Here is a 20,633-nt window from a genome sequence, read left to right as displayed (position 1 = left end):
AAAGAATTTTCAGTTATTTCGAAAGTTGTGTAGAAATTTAAATTGGGAAAAGTTTTGGGGTTGCATGTGTAAATCGGCATATTTTCGGGCCAGATCTGCAATTTGTGAGGAGTCAGTCTCATATAAGTTTTCAAAAATAATTTTTAGCATTTATTGAACTGAAATTCCAGATTTAGAAATTTTTTTAAGAAAGAAATAATTTGTGAACTCCTAGTGGCCTTGCATGTATGGATCTAAAAGTTTTGGGGTGGAAAATGGAATTTTCAAAGTTGTTGCATAAATTAAAATTTTAACTTCGTTTTCTGCATATTTTGAATAAAGATTTTGGATTTCGGGGATTTTTCATGAAAAGTGGATTTTGAAATTATAGTGTTGTTGCATGTGTAATTTGAAAGAGTTTTGGGGTAAATCTGTAATTTTCGAGAAATTGGGTTCAATTAGAATTCCAGGTCTGTTTTCCAGCATTTAGTAAAAAGAAAATATTCAGTTTTAAAGGGGTTTTACTAGAAAATGGAATTTGTGAATTTCTAGAGGTCTTGCATGTATAGATCTAGAGAATCTAGGGTGAGTTATGTAATTTCTGGAAATTCGGCATCAAATCATTCTAACTGAGTTTTCTTTATTAATTTGAATTTCAGTTAAGTTAAGGGTTGATTTTGTGAAAGTATGAATTTTTGAACTTTAGATCATATTGCATGTGTGAGTTTTAAACTTTAGAGGGCAGAACTGTAAATTTCAGAAGTTCAGGGGTGTTGTGCTGAATAACCGAAACCTCCTAGACTAGCATGTTTTCCCTTAAATCCTAGAATCAATTAGCAATAAGATTGGTTTTGAATGTTTTGAGTATTATTTTGGGTAAGTATGCTTTAATGTGCTTTTCGATAAAAGCCAAGTTTATGGGAAACATGTGTTTAATGGTCACTTGATTGATATTTGTGATGTTTGTGGCTTTTATATTTCTTATGGGTTATTGTGGAATATTTATACCTTTATGTACTCAATCGAGATTCTAAGTACTTCAGCCGTGCCATTTGTGTAATTAAATAAAATAAATTGGGGAATTAATGAAATACTTAGACAAGATGAGAAAGGATACGGGGGGCCGGTATTCCAACCATAGATACTACAGTTGGGTGGTTTGATTCCACCAAAACGGGCTCAGAATAATTTTCTCGTGTTCTAAGTAAAGAAATTGATTTCTCATCGGATCCGATAAAAAGAAGAATTCTTATGTTTCTGTAGTTAATGAATTATATGTACTATGAATGTAAATTATGTTAATTGTTGTGATGCTTGTGCTATTATTATATAGTATATGTAGTATGACTATATTTTAAATTCTTGGTATCTTTCGATAACCTTACTGAGCTTTGTTAGCTCATATAGATATTCTCCGTTTGCAGGTACTAGTACTACTCACTCCACCGGATTGGACTAGTCGACGTTTCGAGAGGCCGATTCCGGGTTTTTGGTTCGTATGGAGGATCTACTTATAATGCTTGTAGTGCTATCTTTCGTGTACATTGTCCTTAGGACAATTACTATTTCTATAGTAGCTCATGTGTATTATTATCCGTGGTAAAGGAGACTACGTTCTCCGAATGTGGGCTCCTTTTTGTTAAACTATGGTCCATTTATTAATATGTAGTTTTAGTTATGGACTTTAACCTTTTTCTATGTTTTATCAAGGTGACACCACTTAAAAGTCTATATTACGTAATCATTGGGTAATTAGACGTATACTCCACCATTCCACTAAATCATCCCGCCGAAACATCTTCCGAAGCCGACTCCGTCTTTAAATTCTAAGTCCCAAAGAAAATAATAATAAGGCATAATCGGTTCACTAAACCCCTTGGAGTCTACCCACATACCCAATTACTTAATTAATACCTTTAAAGCTTCCGTGCATGGCAAACCCTCTCGGTTTGCTATACGAATACTAGGGGGTGTCACAGACATGGTATCAGAGTAAAGTTTGTAGAAACTTTATACGAGCATCGAACCGGAATTCGGAATCCTCGAAGCGAGAAAGACTTAGTCGGTCCGGTAAATATGTGCTTACTTGTGTTTTATATTATCTTCTGTTGTTCTAAAAAAATTATTTTTGCAACACACACACTAAGACATGACAGGAAGACCATCTCGGAACACCGCCACCGCCAATAATCTCCCGGACACCGCTAACATTATTCTCGGTCTCTCAAACCTCATCCGCGAACAAGCGCAAAATCATCATGACCAGATCCAACAACTCCTTCAAAGCCAACGCACCCCACCTACGCCTCAGCCAAACCCCCAAAGCCTATACGAACGTTTCCTCCGTATGAAGCCCTCTAAGTTCCACGGTGATCCCGACCCGGTCGTAGCAGAAGAGTGGATCAAATCCTTGGAGGTGATCTTTGATTACATGCAAATGGATGACCGTGAACGAGTGCACTGTGCCCTCTTTCTACTTCGCAACGAAGCCCGGAACTGGTGGGAAGGAGCTAAGGAAGGTGTTGAACTCGAGAACTTGTCATGGGAAGCATTCAAGGTTCAGTTCTTCGAGAAATACTTTTCCAAGGACGTCCGGGCCAACAAACTCAAGGAATTCTTGGAGCTCCGCCAAGGAGATCTTACCATGACCGAATACGTTCGGTTATTCGAGCGAGGATGCCTGTACGCCCCATTCATCGCCAAGGACGTTGAGGAAAAGAAAAATCACTTCACAAGGGGTTTACAACCTGAAATTCGAAGGGACATCCGCATGTCCGACGCCACTACTTTTCGCCAAATGGTGGACAAGGCACTGACGGCTGCTCAAGACGAAAATGAAATTCAGCAAGGGAAGCGATCCCAACCACCCACACCACGACCATGGAAGAAGGCCAACTTTGGGAATCATAAATTCAAAGGAAAGAAGGTTCAGAGTCCAAGCCCTAAACCAGTAGCACCGACGACCAAGCCAACTTGCTCGAACTGCGGAAAGGCTCACTTTGGAATCTGCGTAAAGGACACCGAATTGTGTTTTCGATGCAAAAAGCCAGGCCATAAGGCGAGAGACTGCCCCAGCGCTCAAACTCGAGTCCCCGGCCGCGCATTTGCCATGACCCGAGAGCAAGTACGTCAAGATCCGACGATGATCGCAGGTACCGTCCTTATTCTTGGAGAACCCGTGTATGCTTTGATTGATTCTGGTTCCACACACTCCTTTATTTCCACCAACGTGTGCGTACGTCTTGGATTAGTACCAACTCGAGTAAGCCACGAATATCGCATCTCTATGCCCTCGGGCGAAGAAATGATCACTAACAGAGTAGTGGAGGATTGCCCCATTCAAATTAAATCTCAACCCATGAGGTTCGATCTCATCGTACTAACAATCGAAAATTTTGACCTCATAATGGGAATGGATTGGTTGACCAAATTCAAAGCCCAAATCAACTGCGCCTTAAAGACCGTAAACTTTTCTCTTCCAAATCACACCCTCTTAGAATTTCAAAGCGACGCCGAGACTCTAATTCCCATAATATCCGCAATCAAAGCCACCAAACTCATCAACAAAGGACATTTCGGCTACCTAGTCGACCTTCTGGAGACCAGCTCAAAACCTCAACCGGTGATGTCCGAACTTCCCGTCGTCCAAGAATTTCCCGACGTTTTCCCCGATGACCTACCCGGGCTACCGCCCGATCGCGAAATCGAATTCGAAATTCATCTTATTCCGGGAACAGAACCAATCTCAAAAGCTCCGTACCGCATGGCTCCTGTGGAACTCAAAGAATTGAAAAATCAAGTTCAAGAGTTACTTGATAAGGGTTACATCCGCCCCAGTCACTCTCCATGGGGAGCCCCGGTACTATTCGTTAAGAAGAAAGACAGATCTTTCCGCCTTTGCATCGACTATCGAGAGCTACATAAGGTGACCATAAAGAATAAATATCCTCTACCCCGCATCGACGATCTCTTTGACCAACTCCAAGGGTCATCCGTCTTCTCCAAAATCGACCTTCGGTCAGGATACCACCAGCTTAAGATCAAAGACACCGATATTCCAAAGACTGCCTTCCGAACACGATACGGCCATTATGAATTCATAGTAATGTCGTTTGGGTTAACCAACGCACCAGCCGCTTTCATGGACCTTATGAATCGAGTTTTTCATCAGTACCTCGACAAGTTTGTCATCGTCTTTATCGATGATATTCTTATATACTCCAAGACCCAAGAAGAACATGCCTCTCAATTACGAATAGTACTCCAAACACTCCGAGATCATCAGCTCTACGCCAAGTTCAGTAAATGTGAATTTTGGCTATCCCAAGTCACTTTCCTTGGCCACATCATCTCTGCCGAAGGACTTTCTGTCGACCCCGGCAAAATAGAAGCAATCTCAACTTGGCCTACTCCAAAGAACGTAAGGGAAATACGAAGTTTCCTTGGTTTAGCCGGATACTATCGCAAATTCGTTCAAGATTTTTCAAAAATCGCATCGCCCCTCACTCAACTCACGAAGAAAGGAGTCACTTATCGATGGACCCCAGACCGCGAGGCTAGTTTCCAAGAACTAAAGAAGCGTTTGACCACCGCTCCAATTCTTTCACTACCAGGAGGATCCGGAGGATTTGTGATTTATAGCGACGCATCCAAACTTGGACTAGGTGCCGTACTTATGCAAAACGGAAAAGTGATAGCTTACGCGTCCCGACAGCTCAAGGAATACGAGAAGAATTACCCAACTCACGATCTGGAGCTCGCAGCAGTAGTCTTTGCACTTAAAATCTGGCGTCACTACCTATACGGCGATAAGTGCACCGTTTACACCGACCACAAAAGCCTGAAGTATTTCTTCACGCAGAAGGAACTAAACATGAGGCAGCGAAGATGGCTCGATCTGGTTAAAGACTATGACTGCGAATTCTTATACCACCCCGGGAAGGCGAATGTCGTGGCTGATGCACTTAGTCGGAAGTCGATGAACGCCCTAGTGGTTGAATCAAATTTCCGAGACCACGTAAGGACAGCTCAAGTTCTGGACCCCCAACTTCAGAAAATTCGCACAAATCTCGAAGCAAACCCTAATTTCCGAATTTCCAAAAACGGATTGCTCCTATTCCAAAACCGCACTTGCATTCCCGACGATGCCGAAATTAAACGACTCATATTAGCCGAGGCACATCAGACCACATATACATGCCATCCCGGATCAACCAAAATGTACTAAGACTTGAAGAAACTATATTGGTGGCCGAGAATGAAGAATGATGTAGCTCGATTCGTTGCCCAATGCCTCACCTGCCAACAAATCAAGACTGAACACCAACGACCCGGAGGATTACTTCAACCAAACCTAATTCCCGAATGGAAGTGGGAAGTGATAACGATGGACTTTGTTCAAGGATTCCCCAGGACCCAGCGCGGATCCGACTCTATTTGGGTAATCATCGACTGGCTAACCAAATCGGCCCATTTTCTTCCAATCCGCAAGACGTTTAGCCTAGATAAACTCGCCGAACTCTATATGCGAGAAATCGTCCGACTCCATGGAATTCCGACAGCTATTATTTCGGATCGAGACCCACGATTCACCTCAAGATTCTGGAAAAGTTTGCAAGGAACTCTTGGAACCAAATTATCGTTCAGTACTGCCTTTCATCCCCAGACCGATGGCCAGTCGGAACGTACGATCAAAACCCTAGAGGATCTACTTCGAGCCTGTATACTCGACTTTGGAGGCAACTGGGAATCTCGACTACCGTTGATCGAATTCGCGTATAATAATAGCTTCCAATCATCAATCGGAATGGCGCCATACGAAGCACTTTATGGACGCAAGTGCAGATCTCCCCTTTACTGGGATGAAGTTGGAGAGAGAAAACTTCTCGGACCCGACTTAGTTCAACAAACGGTGAATCTAGTTCGAGACATCCGAGAGAATATGCGAGTCGCCCAAAACCGACAACGAAGCTACGCTAATAATAGGAGGCGAGATTTGGAATTCGAAGTCGGAAGTTTAGTATTCCTAAAAGTAGCCCCTTTTAAAGGAATTTTGCGATTCAGAAACCGAGGCAAACTATCTCCGCGATATATCGGACTGTTCGAAATACTCGAAAGAATAGGCAGTCGCGCTTACCGTCTAGCACTTCCACCTAACCTATCCCGAATCCATAACGTATTCCACATCTCCATGCTTCGTAAATACATTCCCAGCCCCGAACACGTTCTCAAGGCCGAACCTATTGAGCTGAACCCAAACCTTTCATACGAAGAAAGACCCCTCCGAATTCTCGACTCCAAAACCAAGACACTCCGAAACCGCGAGATTCACCTAGTCAAAGTGCAGTGGCACAACCACACACCCGAAGAAGCTACATGGGAACGCGAATCAGAAATGAGAAGTCTCTATCCCGAATTATTCGGGACAGGTAACAAATTTTGGGGACAAAATTTTTAAAGGGGGGAAGATTGTAACACCCCACGTGTTCAAAACACGATAATAAAACCTCTAGTCACGTAAATGCTAGATTTTTCCAATAATAGGGCTATACGTGAATTATTGATATCCGAATTATTAGATATCAAATTTATTTCGTGACCTTATGTGCCTATGTGTTTCGGTAATTATGCATGCATATTAGGAATTATCATAATATATAATATATATATATATGAATATATGTATGTGTGTGCCGTGTATGTGTGTGTGTGCAATTAGGGGTGGATTATTAAATAATTAGAAATTAAATAAATGATTATCCTAAGCCTAGCCTAACCCCTATTAACCCAATCCTACACTCCATCTCTAGCATGCTTAATTAGAAGGTCAAGAGTCCTTCTCTCCCCCTCATTTGGGCTGCACCTAAACCCCTCTCCTTCTTCATTGTTCTTTCCTCCTTCAAACCACCGAAACCACCATTGATAGCAGCTCCACCAAAGCTCGAACCACCCCCAAATCAGCAAGATACTTCTCAAACCAACAATGAGAATTCCCTATCTCACCCTTGCCCTTGAATTCTCCAAGAACACTATAAATACATGGTGCCCCTTCACTAATGAGAACACTTCTCACCTTGAAATCAACACCGTGTCCTTCCACATTAAGGTAGCTTGGCTGAATCTTCAAGCTTGAAGAAGGTAAGAAGCTGCCATTCAAAGTTCTTCCACCTCTTCTTTCTTCTTCGTTCTTTTCCCCCTCTAACTTTCGGTTTTTCTTTGAAGGCTCCCAAGAACCTTCCCTTTTTTTCATCTAGCCTTTTTTCCTTTCTGTTTTTAAGGTAAGGAATCGAAATCCTTGCTGCAAATGGAGGTATCAAGTATTAAGGATAAAATTTCGAAATTAATTAAAAGACACCCCTAATTCTTGTTTGTGTTGATTCTTGCATTTATTTGGTTCTTTTTGTTAGTTCTTATGATTTATGTTATTGCATGTATGATCAGAGGTCTTAGATGGTAGATTTGAGTTGATTACCTTCAAAGAATTTTCAGTTATTTCGAAAGTTGTGTAGAAATTTAAATTGGGAAAAGTTTTGGGGTTGCATGTGTAAATCGGCATATTTTCGGGCCAGATCTGCAATTTGTGAGGAGTCAGTCTCATATAAGTTTTCAAAAATAATTTTTAGCATTTATTGAACTGAAATTCCAGATTTAGAAAAAATTTTAAGAAAGAAATAATTTGTGAACTCCTAGTGGCCTTGCATGTATGGATCTAAAAGTTTTGGGGTGGAAAATGGAATTTTCAAAGTTGTTGCATAAATTAAAATTTTAACTTCGTTTTCTGCATATTTTGAATAAAGATTTTGGATTTTGGGGATTTTTCATGAAAAGTGGATTTTGAAATTATAGTGTTGTTGCATGTGTAATTTGAAAGAGTTTTGGGGTAAATCTGTAATTTTCGAGAAATTGGGTTCAATTAGAATTCCAGGTCTGTTTTCCAGCATTTAGTAAAAAGAAAATATTCAGTTTTAAAGGGGTTTTACTAGAAAATGGAATTTGTGAATTTCTAGAGGTCTTGCATGTATAGATCTAGAGAATCTAGGGTGAGTTATGTAATTTCTGGAAATTCGGCATCAAATCATTCTAACTGAGTTTTCTGCATTACTTTGAATTTCAGTTAAGTTAAGGGTTGATTTTGTGAAAGTATGAATTTTTGAACTTTAGATCATATTGCATGTGTGAGTTTTAAACTTTAGAGGGCAGAACTGTAAATTTCAGAAGTTCAGGGGTGTTGTGCTGAATAACCGAAACCTCCTAGACTAGCATGTTTTCCCTTAAATCCTAGAATCAATTAGCAATAAGATTGGTTTTGAATGTTTTGAGTATTATTTTGGGTAAGTATGCTTTAATGTGCTTTTCGATAAAAGCCAAGTTTATGTGAAACATGTGTTTAATGGTCACTTGATTGATATTTGTGATGTTTGTGGCTTTTATATTTCTTATGGGTTATTGTGGAAATATTTATACCTTTATGTACTCAATCGAGATTCTAAGTACTTCAGCCGTGCCATTTGTGTAATTAAATAAAATAAATTGGGGAATTAATGAAATACTTAGACAAGATGAGAAAGGATACGGGGGGCCGGTATTCCAACCATAGATACTACAGTTGGGTGGTTTGATTCCACCAAAACGGGCTCAGAATAATTTTCTCGTGTTCTAAGTAAAGAAGTTGATTTCTCATCGGATCCGATAAAAAGAAGAATTCTTATGTTTCTGTAGTTAATGAATTATATGTACTATGAATGTAAATTATGTTAATTGTTGTGGTGCGTGTGCTATTATTATATAGTATATGTAGTATGACTATATTTTAAATTCTTGGTATCTTTCGATAACCTTAGTGAGCTTTGTTAGCTCATATAGATATTCTCCGTTTGCAGGTACTAGTACTACTCACTCCACCGGATTGGACTAGTCGACGTTTCGAGAGGCCGATTCCGGGTTTTTGGTTCGTATGGAGGATCTACTTATAATGCTTGTAGTGCTATCTTTCGTGTACATTGTCCTTAGGACAATTACTATTTCTATAGTAGCTCATGTGTATTATTATCCGTGGTAAAGGAGACTACGTTCTCCGAATGTGGGCCCCTTTTTGTTAAACTATGGTCCATTTATTAATATGTAGTTTTAGTTATGGACTTTAACCTTTTTCTATGTTTTATCAAGGTGACACCACTTAAAAGTCTATATTACGTAATCATTGGGTAATTAGACGTATACTCCACCATTCCACTAAATCATCCCGCCGAAACATCTTCCGAAGCCGACTCCGTCTTTAAATTCTAAGTCCCAAAGAAAATAATAATAAGGCATAATCGGTTCACTAAACCCCTTGGAGTCTACCCACATACCCAATTACTTAATTAATACCTTTAAAGCTTCCGTGCATGGCAAACCCTCTCGGTTTGCTATACGAATACTAGGGGGTGTCACATTTTATGTGCACGTTTCTTGATGCGCATTCATATCCCCGAACTGTATTAAGTAGTTTCATGAACGCTTTTGGAATTCAATTTTGACCATGTTCGAGTCCGAATTTAGATATTTGCCTTCAGACAGGAATTTTAGCCTGTTGAAATAGCTTTCTAATGCCGTCAGAACAAGTTGAGTTGGAGTCCGGATGAGAAAGTTATGCTCGACTTCGTTGACATACACTACCAAAGATGTTGAGGGATTCTCTCCTCTTATTTGATTTTATTTTCCTAATTGCAACTCTTTTGTTACTCTTTGATCATTTTTTCTTCCTGGACACCTAATTTTTCGATTTGTACCTATAAGATACCAAATCCACCAATTCAAACAGAAATATAAATTAATCCGAAAAAAAATCCACGTAAACGTAAACGTAGAGTCTTATTTCTACACTCCACTCTATCTTTTTTTATCTAGTGTTTTTGTTATTGTTTGTTGATGCGTATTAAAGTCTTAGTATTGTAGTTCGTTTTTTTAAGAACGTTGTTGCGAATGCACTTTTGCGCATATTTTTTTACATGTTCGTTAGTGCATGTCCATTTGAGCGAGTTTGCTTGTGCATGTTTGTTTATTTGTATTAATGTCCTAGGATTGTTGTTTGCGTTTTCATGATCCTTTTTGCGAATGCACATTTGCGTGAGTACTTTTGTGCATGCTTTCGTACTCTTACTTATGTGCGTATCTTTGTACTTAGTGTTTTTGTGCACATTTCTTGATGCGCATTCATGTCCTCGAACTGTATTACGTATTTTCATGAAAACTTTTGGAATTAAATTTTGACCATGTTCGAGTCCGAATTTGGATTTTTGCCGGTAGATAGGAATTGTACCCAGCTGAAATAGCTTTCTAATGCCGTCGGAACTAGTTCAGTTGGAGTCCGGATGAGAAAGTTATGCTCGACTTCGTTGACGTACACTACCGAAGATGTCGAGGGATTCGCTCTTCTTATTGCAACTCTTTTATTACTCTTTGATCATTTTTGCTTCCTGAACACCTAATTTTCTATTTGTACCTATAAGATACCAAATCCACCAATTCAAACAGAAATATAAATTAATCTGAAGAAAAATCCACGTAAACGTAAATGTAGAGTTTTATTTCTACACTCCACTGTATCTTTTTTATCTAGTTTTTTGTTGTTGTTTGTTGATGCGTATTAAAGTCTTAGTATTGTAGTTCGTGTTTTTAAGAACGTTGTTGCGAATGCACTTTTGCGCATGTTTTTTACATGTACGTTTGTGCATGTCAATTTGAGCGAGTGTGCTTGTGCATGTTTGTGTATTTGTATTAATGTCCTAGGATTGTAGTTTGCGTTTTCATGATCCCTGTTGCGAATGCACATTTGCGTGAGTACTTTTGTGCATGCTTTTGTACTCTTACTTATGTGCGTATCTTTGTAGCGAGGTTTTTTGTGCACGTTTCTTGATGCGCATTCATGTCCTCGAACTGTATTACGTATTTTCATGAACGCTTTTGGAATTCAATTTTGACCATGTTCGAGTCCGAATTTAGATTTTTGCCTTTAGACATGAATTGTAGCCAGTTGAAATAGCTTTCTAATGCCGTCCGAACGAGTTGCTTTAGAGTCTGGATGAGAAAGTTATGCTTGACATCGTGGACGTATACTACCAAAGATGTTGAGGGATTCTCTCTTCTAATTTGATTTTATTTTCCTAATTGCAACTCTTTTCTTTTTCTTTGATCATTTTTGCTTCCTGGACAACTAATTTTTGATTTGTACCCATAAGATACCAAATCCACCAATTAAAACAGAAATATAAATTAAGCCGAAAAAAAATCCATGTTAACGTAAACGTAGAGTTTTATTTCTTTACTACACTCTATCTTTTTTATCTAGTGTTTTTGCAGTTGTTTGTTGATGCGTAATAAAGTTCTAGTATTGTAGTTCGTGTTTTTAAGAACGTTGTTGCGAATGCACTTTTGTGCATATGTTTTTACATGTACGTTTGTGCATGTCCATTTGAGCGAGTCTGCTTGTGCATGTTTCTTTATTTGTATTAATGTCCTAGGATTGTAGTTTGCGTTTTCATGATCCTTTTTGCGAATGCACATTTGCGCGAGTACTTTTGTGCATGCTTTTGTACTCTTACTTATGTGCGTATCTTTGTAGCAAGTGTTTTTGTGCACGTTTCTTGATGCGCATTCATGTCCTCGAACTTTAGTACGTACTTTCATGAACGCTTTAGGAATCCAATTTTGACCATGTTCGAGTCCTAATTTGGATTTTTGCCGTCTGACAGGAATTGTAGCCAGCTGAAATAGCTTTCTAATGCCGCCGGAACTAGTTAATTTGGTGTCCGGATGAGAAAGTTATGCTCGACTCCGTGGACGTACACTACCGAAGATGTTGAGGGATTCACTCTTCTAATTTGATTATATTTTCCTTATTGCAACTCTTTTGTTCCTCTTTAATCATTTTTGCTTCCTGGACACCTAATTTTCGATTTGTACCTATAAGATACCAAATCCACCAATTCAAACAGAAATATAAATTAATCTGAAAAAAAATCCACGTAACCGTAGAGTTTTATTTCTACACTCCACTCTATCTTTTTTATCTACTTGTTTTTTTGTTGTTTGTTGATGCGTATTTAAGTCGTAGTGTTGTAGTTCGTGTTTTATGAACGTTGATGCGTATGAACTTTTGCGCATGTTTTTTTACATGTACGTTTGTGCATGTCCGTTTGAGCGAGTGTGCTTGTGCATGTTTGTTTATTTGTATATATGTCCTAGGATTGTAGTTTGTGTTTTCATAATCCTTTTTGCGAATGCACATTTGCGTGTGTACTATTGTGCATGCTTTTGTACTCTTACTTATGTGCGTATCTTTGTAGCGAGTGTTTTTGTGCACGTTTCTTGATGCGCATTCATGTCCTCGAACTGTAGTACGTATTTTTGTGAACGCTTTTGGAATTCAATTTTACCATGTTTGAGTCCGAATTTGGATTTTTGCCGTTAGACATGAATTGTAGCTAGCTAAAATATCTTTCTAATGCCGTCGGAACCAGTTGCTCTAGAGTTCAGATGAGAAAGTTATGCTTGACTTCGTGGACGTACAATACCAAAGATGTTGAGGGATTCTCTCTTCTAATTTGATTTTATTTTCCTAATTGCAACTCTTTTCTTTTTCTTTGACCATTTTTGCTTCCTGGACACCTAGTTTTTGATTTGTACCTATAAGATACCAAATCCACCAATTAAAACAGAAATGTAAATTAAGCCGAAAAATAATCCATGTAAACGTAAACGTAGAGTTTTATTTCTACACGCCACTCTATCTTGTTTATCTAGTGTTTTTGTTGTTGGTTGTTGATGCGTAATAAAGTCCTAGTATTTGATACGATTTATTATTTAATTATTAGTTAGTTAGTATTTTTATTATTAATTAATTAGAATAGTTTGTTTAGGTTTATATATTGCCGTGAGTACTTAGTTGTTAGGAGAAATATTAAGTATTTTATTAGTTTAGGTAATTATCTTTCCTAGCTAGATTAGGATTCTAGGGTTTTATTCTCTTTAAATAGTCGTATTGTGCTAGGGTTTTGGGAATGTAGAGAGAAATATTAAAGAATAGATCTTACGTTTCGTAGGAAATATTTATGATACTCAAGAGATCGTATCAATTGGTATCAGAGCGAAGTTGCGATTAACACCAACGCTTCGTTAGCAAGGCAGAGATTATATCAAAGCTACGCTGGAGCAAAGTTGAGATTACATCAACACTTTGCGAAATTATGTCGTCCGAGAGAAAACGTTTAGAGCGATTGGAAAAATCCGTGGAGGAGATACGGATTGGTCTCCAAAAACTGCTCGAACAAAGTCAAGGACGGCGCCAACATAAGAGCCGAAGAGACCGCCACCGCCGACCAACAACACCACTACCGCCGCCGCCGAGCCTATTCCCGGAGCAAGAGGAAGAGGACGATGATGATTTTTTCAAAGAGCCACCACCGCCGCCGCTGCCGAGCCTATCGCCGGAGGGAGAGGAAGAGGAGGACGATGACTTTTTCGAAGAACCTCAATTTTTTGTGAGTTCGCCGAAAGATGAATTATCAGATTCACTTGAGGTAATTTGGGACGAGGATGAGAAATTAACCGAAGAGGAGAACGAAGAATCACTCGTGTTAAGTGAGATAATTTGGAACGAACATGAGAAGTTAAGTAGCGAGGATGACAAAGAAAAATTAAAAAATATAGTGGAAGGAGGCCACGACTTTCAGGAGAAAGGAAACGAAGAAGTGCTTGTGATTGTGAGTGAGCCAGATTCTATAAAGACGGTCGAAGAAAAAGTTACGGTGAATGTAAGGAAGACGAAACTTGAAAAGACAATTGAGACGAAGGTTGATTTATGGGGTAAGAGATTGAGAAATTTCGTTTGGGCATATGAACTCATATTCGGAAGAGAGCTCGATTTTTCGTCATGTTTTTCGGATTCAATCGGAAAGCAATTCGATGGCGTCAAGCATAGGTGGAAACACAAAAAAGAGAGACGATTATTGGGCAGAACCTTGAGGGCAAGGTTCATTTCAAGAGGGGTGGTTTGATACGATTTATTATTTAATTATTAGTTAGTTAGTATTTTTATTATTAATTAATTAGAATAGTTTGTTTAGGTTTATATATTGCCGTGAGTACTTAGTTGTTAGGAGAAATATTAAGTATTTTATTAGTTTAGGTAATTATCTTTCCTAGCTAGATTAGGATTCTAGGGTTTTATTCTCTTTAAATAGTCGTATTGTGCTAGGGTTTTGGGAATGCAGAGAGAAATATTAAAGAATAGATCTTACGTTTCGTAGGAAATATTTATGATACTCAAGAGATCGTATCAGTATTATAGTTCGTGTTTTTAAGAACGTTGTTGCGAATACACTTTTGCGCATATTTTTTTACATGTACATTTGAGCATGTCCATTTGAGCGAGTGTGCTTGTGCATGTTTGTTTATTTGTATTAATGTCCTAGGATTGTAGTTTGCGTTTTCATAATCCTTTTTGCAAATGCACATTTGCGTGAGTACTTTGGTGCATGCTTTTGTACTCTTACTTATGTGCGTATCTTTGTAGCGAGTGTTTTGTGCATGTTTCTTGATGCGCATTAGGGGTGAGCAAAAAAACCGAAAAACCGAGTCGTTTTAAACCGTGCCGAATAGCTAACCGCATGTACGGGTTTTTATTTTTGAAATACCGAATTATTCGGTTCGGTATGGTGGAAAGGTAAATAACCGAACCGAAAAACCGAACCGAACCGAAACTATAAAATGACTTCATTTTATATAATATATATGTATTATTTTACCCTAATATTTATTTTCTATCTTTCAATTACTCGTCTCATTCTAAGCATTTGTTGATAAATTGAGACATTGTATTTTATTTATTTAGTAATAAAAAATTTACTTGAGTTCATGGTTTTAATAATGTGGTAGATGAAAGTAGGAAAAAAAATGAAGCATTTTACATCATCTATAAATTACGTTAAGTCGTATGAAATTAAGATTTTATATTTTCATTGCATTAGTAAGTTGTGAAAGTAATTGTAATTGTATTCTTTTATTTGTACAACTTGAATATATAGTTATGCTTGAACCGAAAAATAACCGAAACCGAACGGAAAAAAACCAAAACCGAACCGAAACCGAAAGAAACCGAACCGATAAAAAACCGACATACACGGTTTTTAATTTTACAAAAACCGATATATTCGGTTCGGTTCGGTTTTTGGCTAAAACCGAACCGAACCGACCCGTGCACACCCCTAATGCGCATTCATGTCCTCGAACTATAGTATGTATTTTCATGAACGCTTTTGGAATTCAATTTTGACCATGTTCGAGTCCGAATTTGGATTTTTGCCATTAGACCGGAATTGTAGCCTGCTAAAATAGCTTTCTAATGTCGTCGGAACCAGTTGCTTTAGGGTCCGGATGAGAAAGTTATGCTCGACTTCTTTTTCTTTCATCATTTTTGCTTTCTAGACACCTAATTTTTTATTTTTACCCATAACATACCAAATCCACCAATTAAAACAAAAATATAAATTAAGCAGAAAAAAAATCCATGTAAACTTAAACGTAGAGTTTTATTTCTACACTCCACTCTATCTTTTTTATCTAGTGTTTTTGCTGTTGTTTGTTGATGCGTAATAAAGTCCTAGTATTGTAGTTCGTGTTTTTAAGAACGTTGTTGTGAATGCACTTTTGCGCATGTTTTTTTACATGTACGTTTGTGCATCTCCATTTGAGCGAGTGTGCTTGTGTATGTTTGTTTATTTGTATTAATGTCCTAGGATTGAAGTTTGGGTTTTCATAATCCTTTTTGCGAATGCACATTTGCGTGAGTAATTTTGTGCATGCTTTTGTACTCTTACTTATGTGCGTATCTTTGTAGCGAGTGTTTTTGTGCACGTTTCTTGATGCGCATTCATGTCCTCGAACTGTAGTACGCATTTTCATGAACGCTTTTGGAATTCAATTTTGACCATGTTCGAGTCCGAATTTGGATTTTTTCCGTTAGACAGGAATTATAGCCAGCTGAAATAGCTTTTTAATGCCGTCGGAACCAGTTGAGTTGGAGTCCCGGTGAGAAAGTTATGCTCGACTTCGTTAACGTACATTACCAAAGTTGTCGAGGGATTCTGTCTTCTAATTTGATTATATTTTCCTAATTGCAACTCTTTTGTTACTCTTTACTCATTTTTGCTTCCTAGACACCCAATTTTCTATTTGTACATATAAGATATCAAATCCACCAATTCAAACAGAAACATAAATTAATCTGGAAAAAAATCCACGTAAACGTAAACGTAGAGGTTTATTTCTACACTCCACTCTATCTTTTTTATCTACTCTTTTTGTTGTTGTTTGTTGATGCGTATTAAAGTCCTTGTATTGTAGTTCGTGTTTTTACGAACGTTGTTGCGAATGCACCTTTGCGCATGTTTTTTTACAGGTATGTTTGTCCATGTCCATTTGAGCGAGTGTGCTTGTGCATGTTTGTTTATTTGAATTAATGTCCTAGGATTGTAGTTTGCGAATGCACATTTGCGTGAGTACTTTTGTGCATGCTTTTGTACTTTGACTTATGTGCGTATCTTTGTAGCCAGTGTTTTTGTGCACGTTTCTTGATGCGCATTCATGTCCTCGAACTGTAGTACGTATTTTCATGAACGCTTTTGGAATTCAATTTTGACCATGTTCGAGTCCGAATTTGAATTTTTGCCGTAGACAAGAATTGTAGCCAGCTGAAATAGCTTTCTAATGCTGCCGGAACCAGTTGATTTAGAGTCCGGATGAGAAAGTTATGGTCGACTTCGTGGACGTACACTACCAAAGATGTTGAGGGATTCTCTATTCTAATTTGATTTTATATTCCTAATTTCAACTCTTTTCTTTTTCTTTGATCATTTTTTCTTCCTGGACACCTAATTTTTTATTTGTACCCATAAGATACCAAATCCACCAATTAAAACTGAAATATAAATTAATCCGAAATAAAATCCATGTAAACGTAAACGTAGAGTTTTATTTCTATACTCATCTCTATCTTTTTTATCTAGTGTTTTTGTTGTTGTTTGTTGATGCGTAATAAAGTCCTAGTATTGTAGTTCGTGTTTTTAAGAACGTTGTTGTGAATGCACTTTTGCGCATGTTTTTTTACATGTACGTTTGTGCATGTCCATTTGAGCGAGTGTGCATGTGCATGTTTCTTTATTTGTATTAATGTCCTAGGATTGTAGTTTGCATTTTCATGATCCTTTTTGCGAATGCACATTTGCGTGGGTATTAGTGTGCATGCTTTTGTACTCTTACTTATGTGCGTATCTTTGTAGCGAGTGTTTTTGTGCACGTTTTTTGATGCGCATTCATGTCTTCGAACTTTAGTACGTATTTTCATGAACGCTTTTGGAATCCAATTTTGACCATATGTTCGAGTCCTAATTTGGATTTTTTCCGTTTGACACGAAGTGTAGCCAGCGGAAATAGCTTTCTAATGCCGCAGGAACCAGTTGATTTGGATTCCGGATGAGAAAGTTATGCTCGACTCCGTGGACGTACATTACCGAAGATGTTGAGGAATTCTCTCTTCTAATTTGATTATATTTTCCTAATTGCAACTCTTTTGTTCCTCTTTGATCATTTTTGCTTCCTGGACACCTAATTTTCGATTTGTACCTATAAGATACCAAATCCACCAATTCAAACAGAAATATAAATTAATCTGGAAAAAAATCCATGTAACTGTAGAGTTTTATTTCTACACTCCACTCTATCATTTTTATCTACTGGTTTTGTTGTTGTTTGTTGATGCGTATTTAAGTCATAGTATTGTAGTTCGTGTTTTTAAGAACGTTGTTGCGAATGAACTTTTGCGCATGCTTTTTTACATGTACGTTTGTGCATGTCCATTTGAGCAAGTGTGCTTGTGCATGTTTGTTTATTTGTATTAATGTCCTAGGATTGTAGTTTGTGTTTTCATAATCCTTTTTGCGAATGCATATTTGCGTGAGTACTTTTGTGCATGCTTTTGTACTCTTACTTATGTGCGTATCTTTGTAGCGAGTGTTTTTGTGCACGTTTCTTGATGCGCATTCATGTCCTCGAACTGTAGTACGTATTTTCATGAACGCTTTTGGAATTCAATTTTAACCATGTTCGAGTCTGAATTCGAATTTTTGCCGTTAGACAGGAATCGTAGCCAGCTGAAATAGCTTTCTAATGCTGCCGGAACAAGTTGATTTAGAGTCCGATGAGAAAGTTATGCTAGACTTCGTGGACGTACACTACCAAAGATGTTGAGGGATTCTCTCTTCTAATTTGATTTTATTTTCCTAATTGCAACTCTTTTCTTTTTCTTTGATCATTTTTGTTTCCTGGACACCTAATTTTTGATTTGTACCCATAAGATACCTAATCCACCAAATAAAAACTGAAATATACATTAATCTGAAATAAAATCCATGTAAACGTAAACGTAGAGTTTTATTTCTACACTCCACTCTATCTTTTTTATCTAGTGTTTTTTGCTGATGTCTGTTGATGCGTAATAAAGTCCTAGTATTGTAGTTCGTGTTTGTAAGAACGTTGTTGCGAATGCACTTTTGCGCATGTTTTTTTACATGTACCTTTCTGCATGTCCATTTGAGCGAGTGTACATGTGCATGTTTCTTTATTTGTATTAATGTCCTAGGATTGTAGTTTGCGTTTTCATGATCCTTTTTGCGAATGCACATTTGCGTGAGTACTAGTGTGCATGCTTTTGTACTCTTACTTATGTGTGTATCTTTGTAGCGAGTGTATTTGTGCACGTTTCTTGATGCGCATTCATGTCCTCGAACTTTAGTACGTATTTTTGTGAACGCTTTTGGAATCCAATTTTGACCATGTTCGAGTCCTAATTTGGATTTTTGCCGTTTGACATGAAGTGTAGCCAGCTGAAATAGCTTTCTAATGCCGCCGGAACCAGTTGATTTGGAGTCTGGATGAGAAAGTTATGCTCGACTCCGTGGACGTACACTACCGAAGATGCTGAGGGATTCTCTCTTCTAATTTGATTTTATTTTCCTTATTGCAACTCTTTTCTTACTCTTTGATGATTTTTGCTTCCTGGACACGTAATTTTCGATTTGTACCCATAAGATACCCAATCCACCAATTAAAACTGAAATATAAATTAATCCGGAAAAAAATCAATGTAAACGTAAACGTAGAAATTTATTTCTACACTCCACTCTATCTTTTTTATCTAGTGTTTTTGGTGTTGTTTGTTGATGCGTAATAAAGTCCTAGTATTAGAGTTCGTGTTTTTAAGAACGTTGTTGCGAATGCACTTTTTTGCATGTTTTTTTACATATACGTTTGTGCATGTCCATTTGAGCGAGTGTGCATGTGCATGTTTCTTTATTTGTATTAATGTCCTAGGATTGTAGTTTGCGTTTTCATGATCCTTTTTGCGAATGCACATTTGCGCGAGTACTTTTGTGCATGCTTTTGTACTCTTACTTATGTGCGTATCTTTGTAGCGAGTGTTTTTGTGCACGTTTATTGATGCGCATTCATGTCCTCAAACTGTAGAACGTATTTTCATGAACGCTTTTGGAATTCAATTTTGACCATGTTGGAGTCCTAATTTGGATTTTTGCCATTAGACAGGAATTGTAGCCAGCTGAAATAGCTTTCTAATGCCGCCAGAACCAAATGATTTGGAGTCCGGATGATAAAGTTATGCTCGACTCCGTGGAAATACACTACCGAAGATGTTGAGGGATTCTCTCTTCTAATTTGATTTTAATTTCCTTATTGCATCTCTTTTCTTACTCTTTGATCATTTTTGTTTCCAAGACACCTAATTTTCGATTTGTACCTATAAGATACCAAATCCACCAATTGCATCAGAAATACAAATTAATCCGAAAAAAATCCACATAAACGTAAACGTAGAGTTTTATTTCTACACTCCATTGTATCTTTTTTATGTAGTGTTTTTGCTGTTGTTTGTTAATCCGTATTAAAATCCTAGTATTGTAGTTCGTGTTTTTAAGAACGTTGTTGCGAATGCACTTTTGTGCATATTTTTTTACATGTACGTTTGTGCATGTCCATTTGAGCGAGTGTGCTTGTGCATGTTTCTTTATTTGTATTAATGTCCTAGGATTGTAGTTTGCGTTTTCATGATCGTTTTTGCGAATGCACATTTGCGCGAGTACTTTTGTGCATGCTTTTGTACTCTTACTTATGTGCGTATCTTTGTAGCGAGTGTTTTTCTGCACGTTCCTTGATGCGCATTCATGTCCTCGAACTTTAGTACGTATTTTCATGAACGCTCTTGGAATCCAATTTTGACCATGTTCGAGTCCTAATTTGGATTATTGACATCTGACAGGAATTGTAGCCAGCTGAGATAGCTTTCTAATGCCGCCGGAACCAGTTGATTTGGAGTCTGGATGAGAAAGTTATGCTCGACTTCGTGGACGTACACTACCAAAGATGTTGAGGGATTCTCTCTTCTAATTTGATTTTATTTTCCTAATTGCAACTCTTTATTTTTCTTTGATCATTTTCACTTCCTGGACACCCAATTTTCGATTTGTACCTATAAAATATCAAATCCACCAATTCAAACAGAAATATAAATAAATCCGGAAAAAATCCACGTAAATGTAAACGTA

The 20,633-nt window shown here is 37.8% G+C and overlaps 1 protein-coding gene across 1 annotated transcript; it reads left to right on the top strand.

Annotated features, from left to right (window-relative positions):
- The first annotated feature begins 2,128 nt into the window (after positions 1 to 2,128).
- Positions 2,129 to 3,566, top strand: LOC148768526 (uncharacterized). The gene is made up of 2 exons (XM_088821242.1): positions 2,129 to 3,442; positions 3,528 to 3,566. The coding sequence occupies exons 1-2, from the start codon at positions 2,129 to 2,131 to the stop codon at positions 3,564 to 3,566; spliced, it is 1,353 nt and encodes a 450-aa protein (XP_088677368.1).
- The last annotated feature ends 17,067 nt before the right edge of the window (positions 3,567 to 20,633 follow it).

This window comes from Erythranthe guttata, chromosome 8, assembly GCF_056151865.1.
Source record: "Erythranthe guttata isolate IM_541 chromosome 8, IM_541, whole genome shotgun sequence".
Classification (NCBI taxonomy): domain Eukaryota; kingdom Viridiplantae; phylum Streptophyta; class Magnoliopsida; order Lamiales; family Phrymaceae; genus Erythranthe; species Erythranthe guttata.
The sequence above is the reverse complement of the archived record's forward strand: the minus strand, read 5'-3'. Positions and strand labels throughout refer to the sequence as shown.

What these genes read in the sequence shown, in the direction of transcription:
- LOC148768526 (XM_088821242.1), top strand. Translation starts at nt 2,129, where the DNA reads ATGACAGGAAGACCATCTCGGAACACCGCCACCGCCAATAATCTCCCG. An exon ending in TCAACTGCGCCTTAAAGACC is followed by an intron (nt 3,443 to 3,527) that starts GTAAACTTTTCT and finishes CCGCAATCAAAG; the next exon opens with CCACCAAACTCATCAACAAA.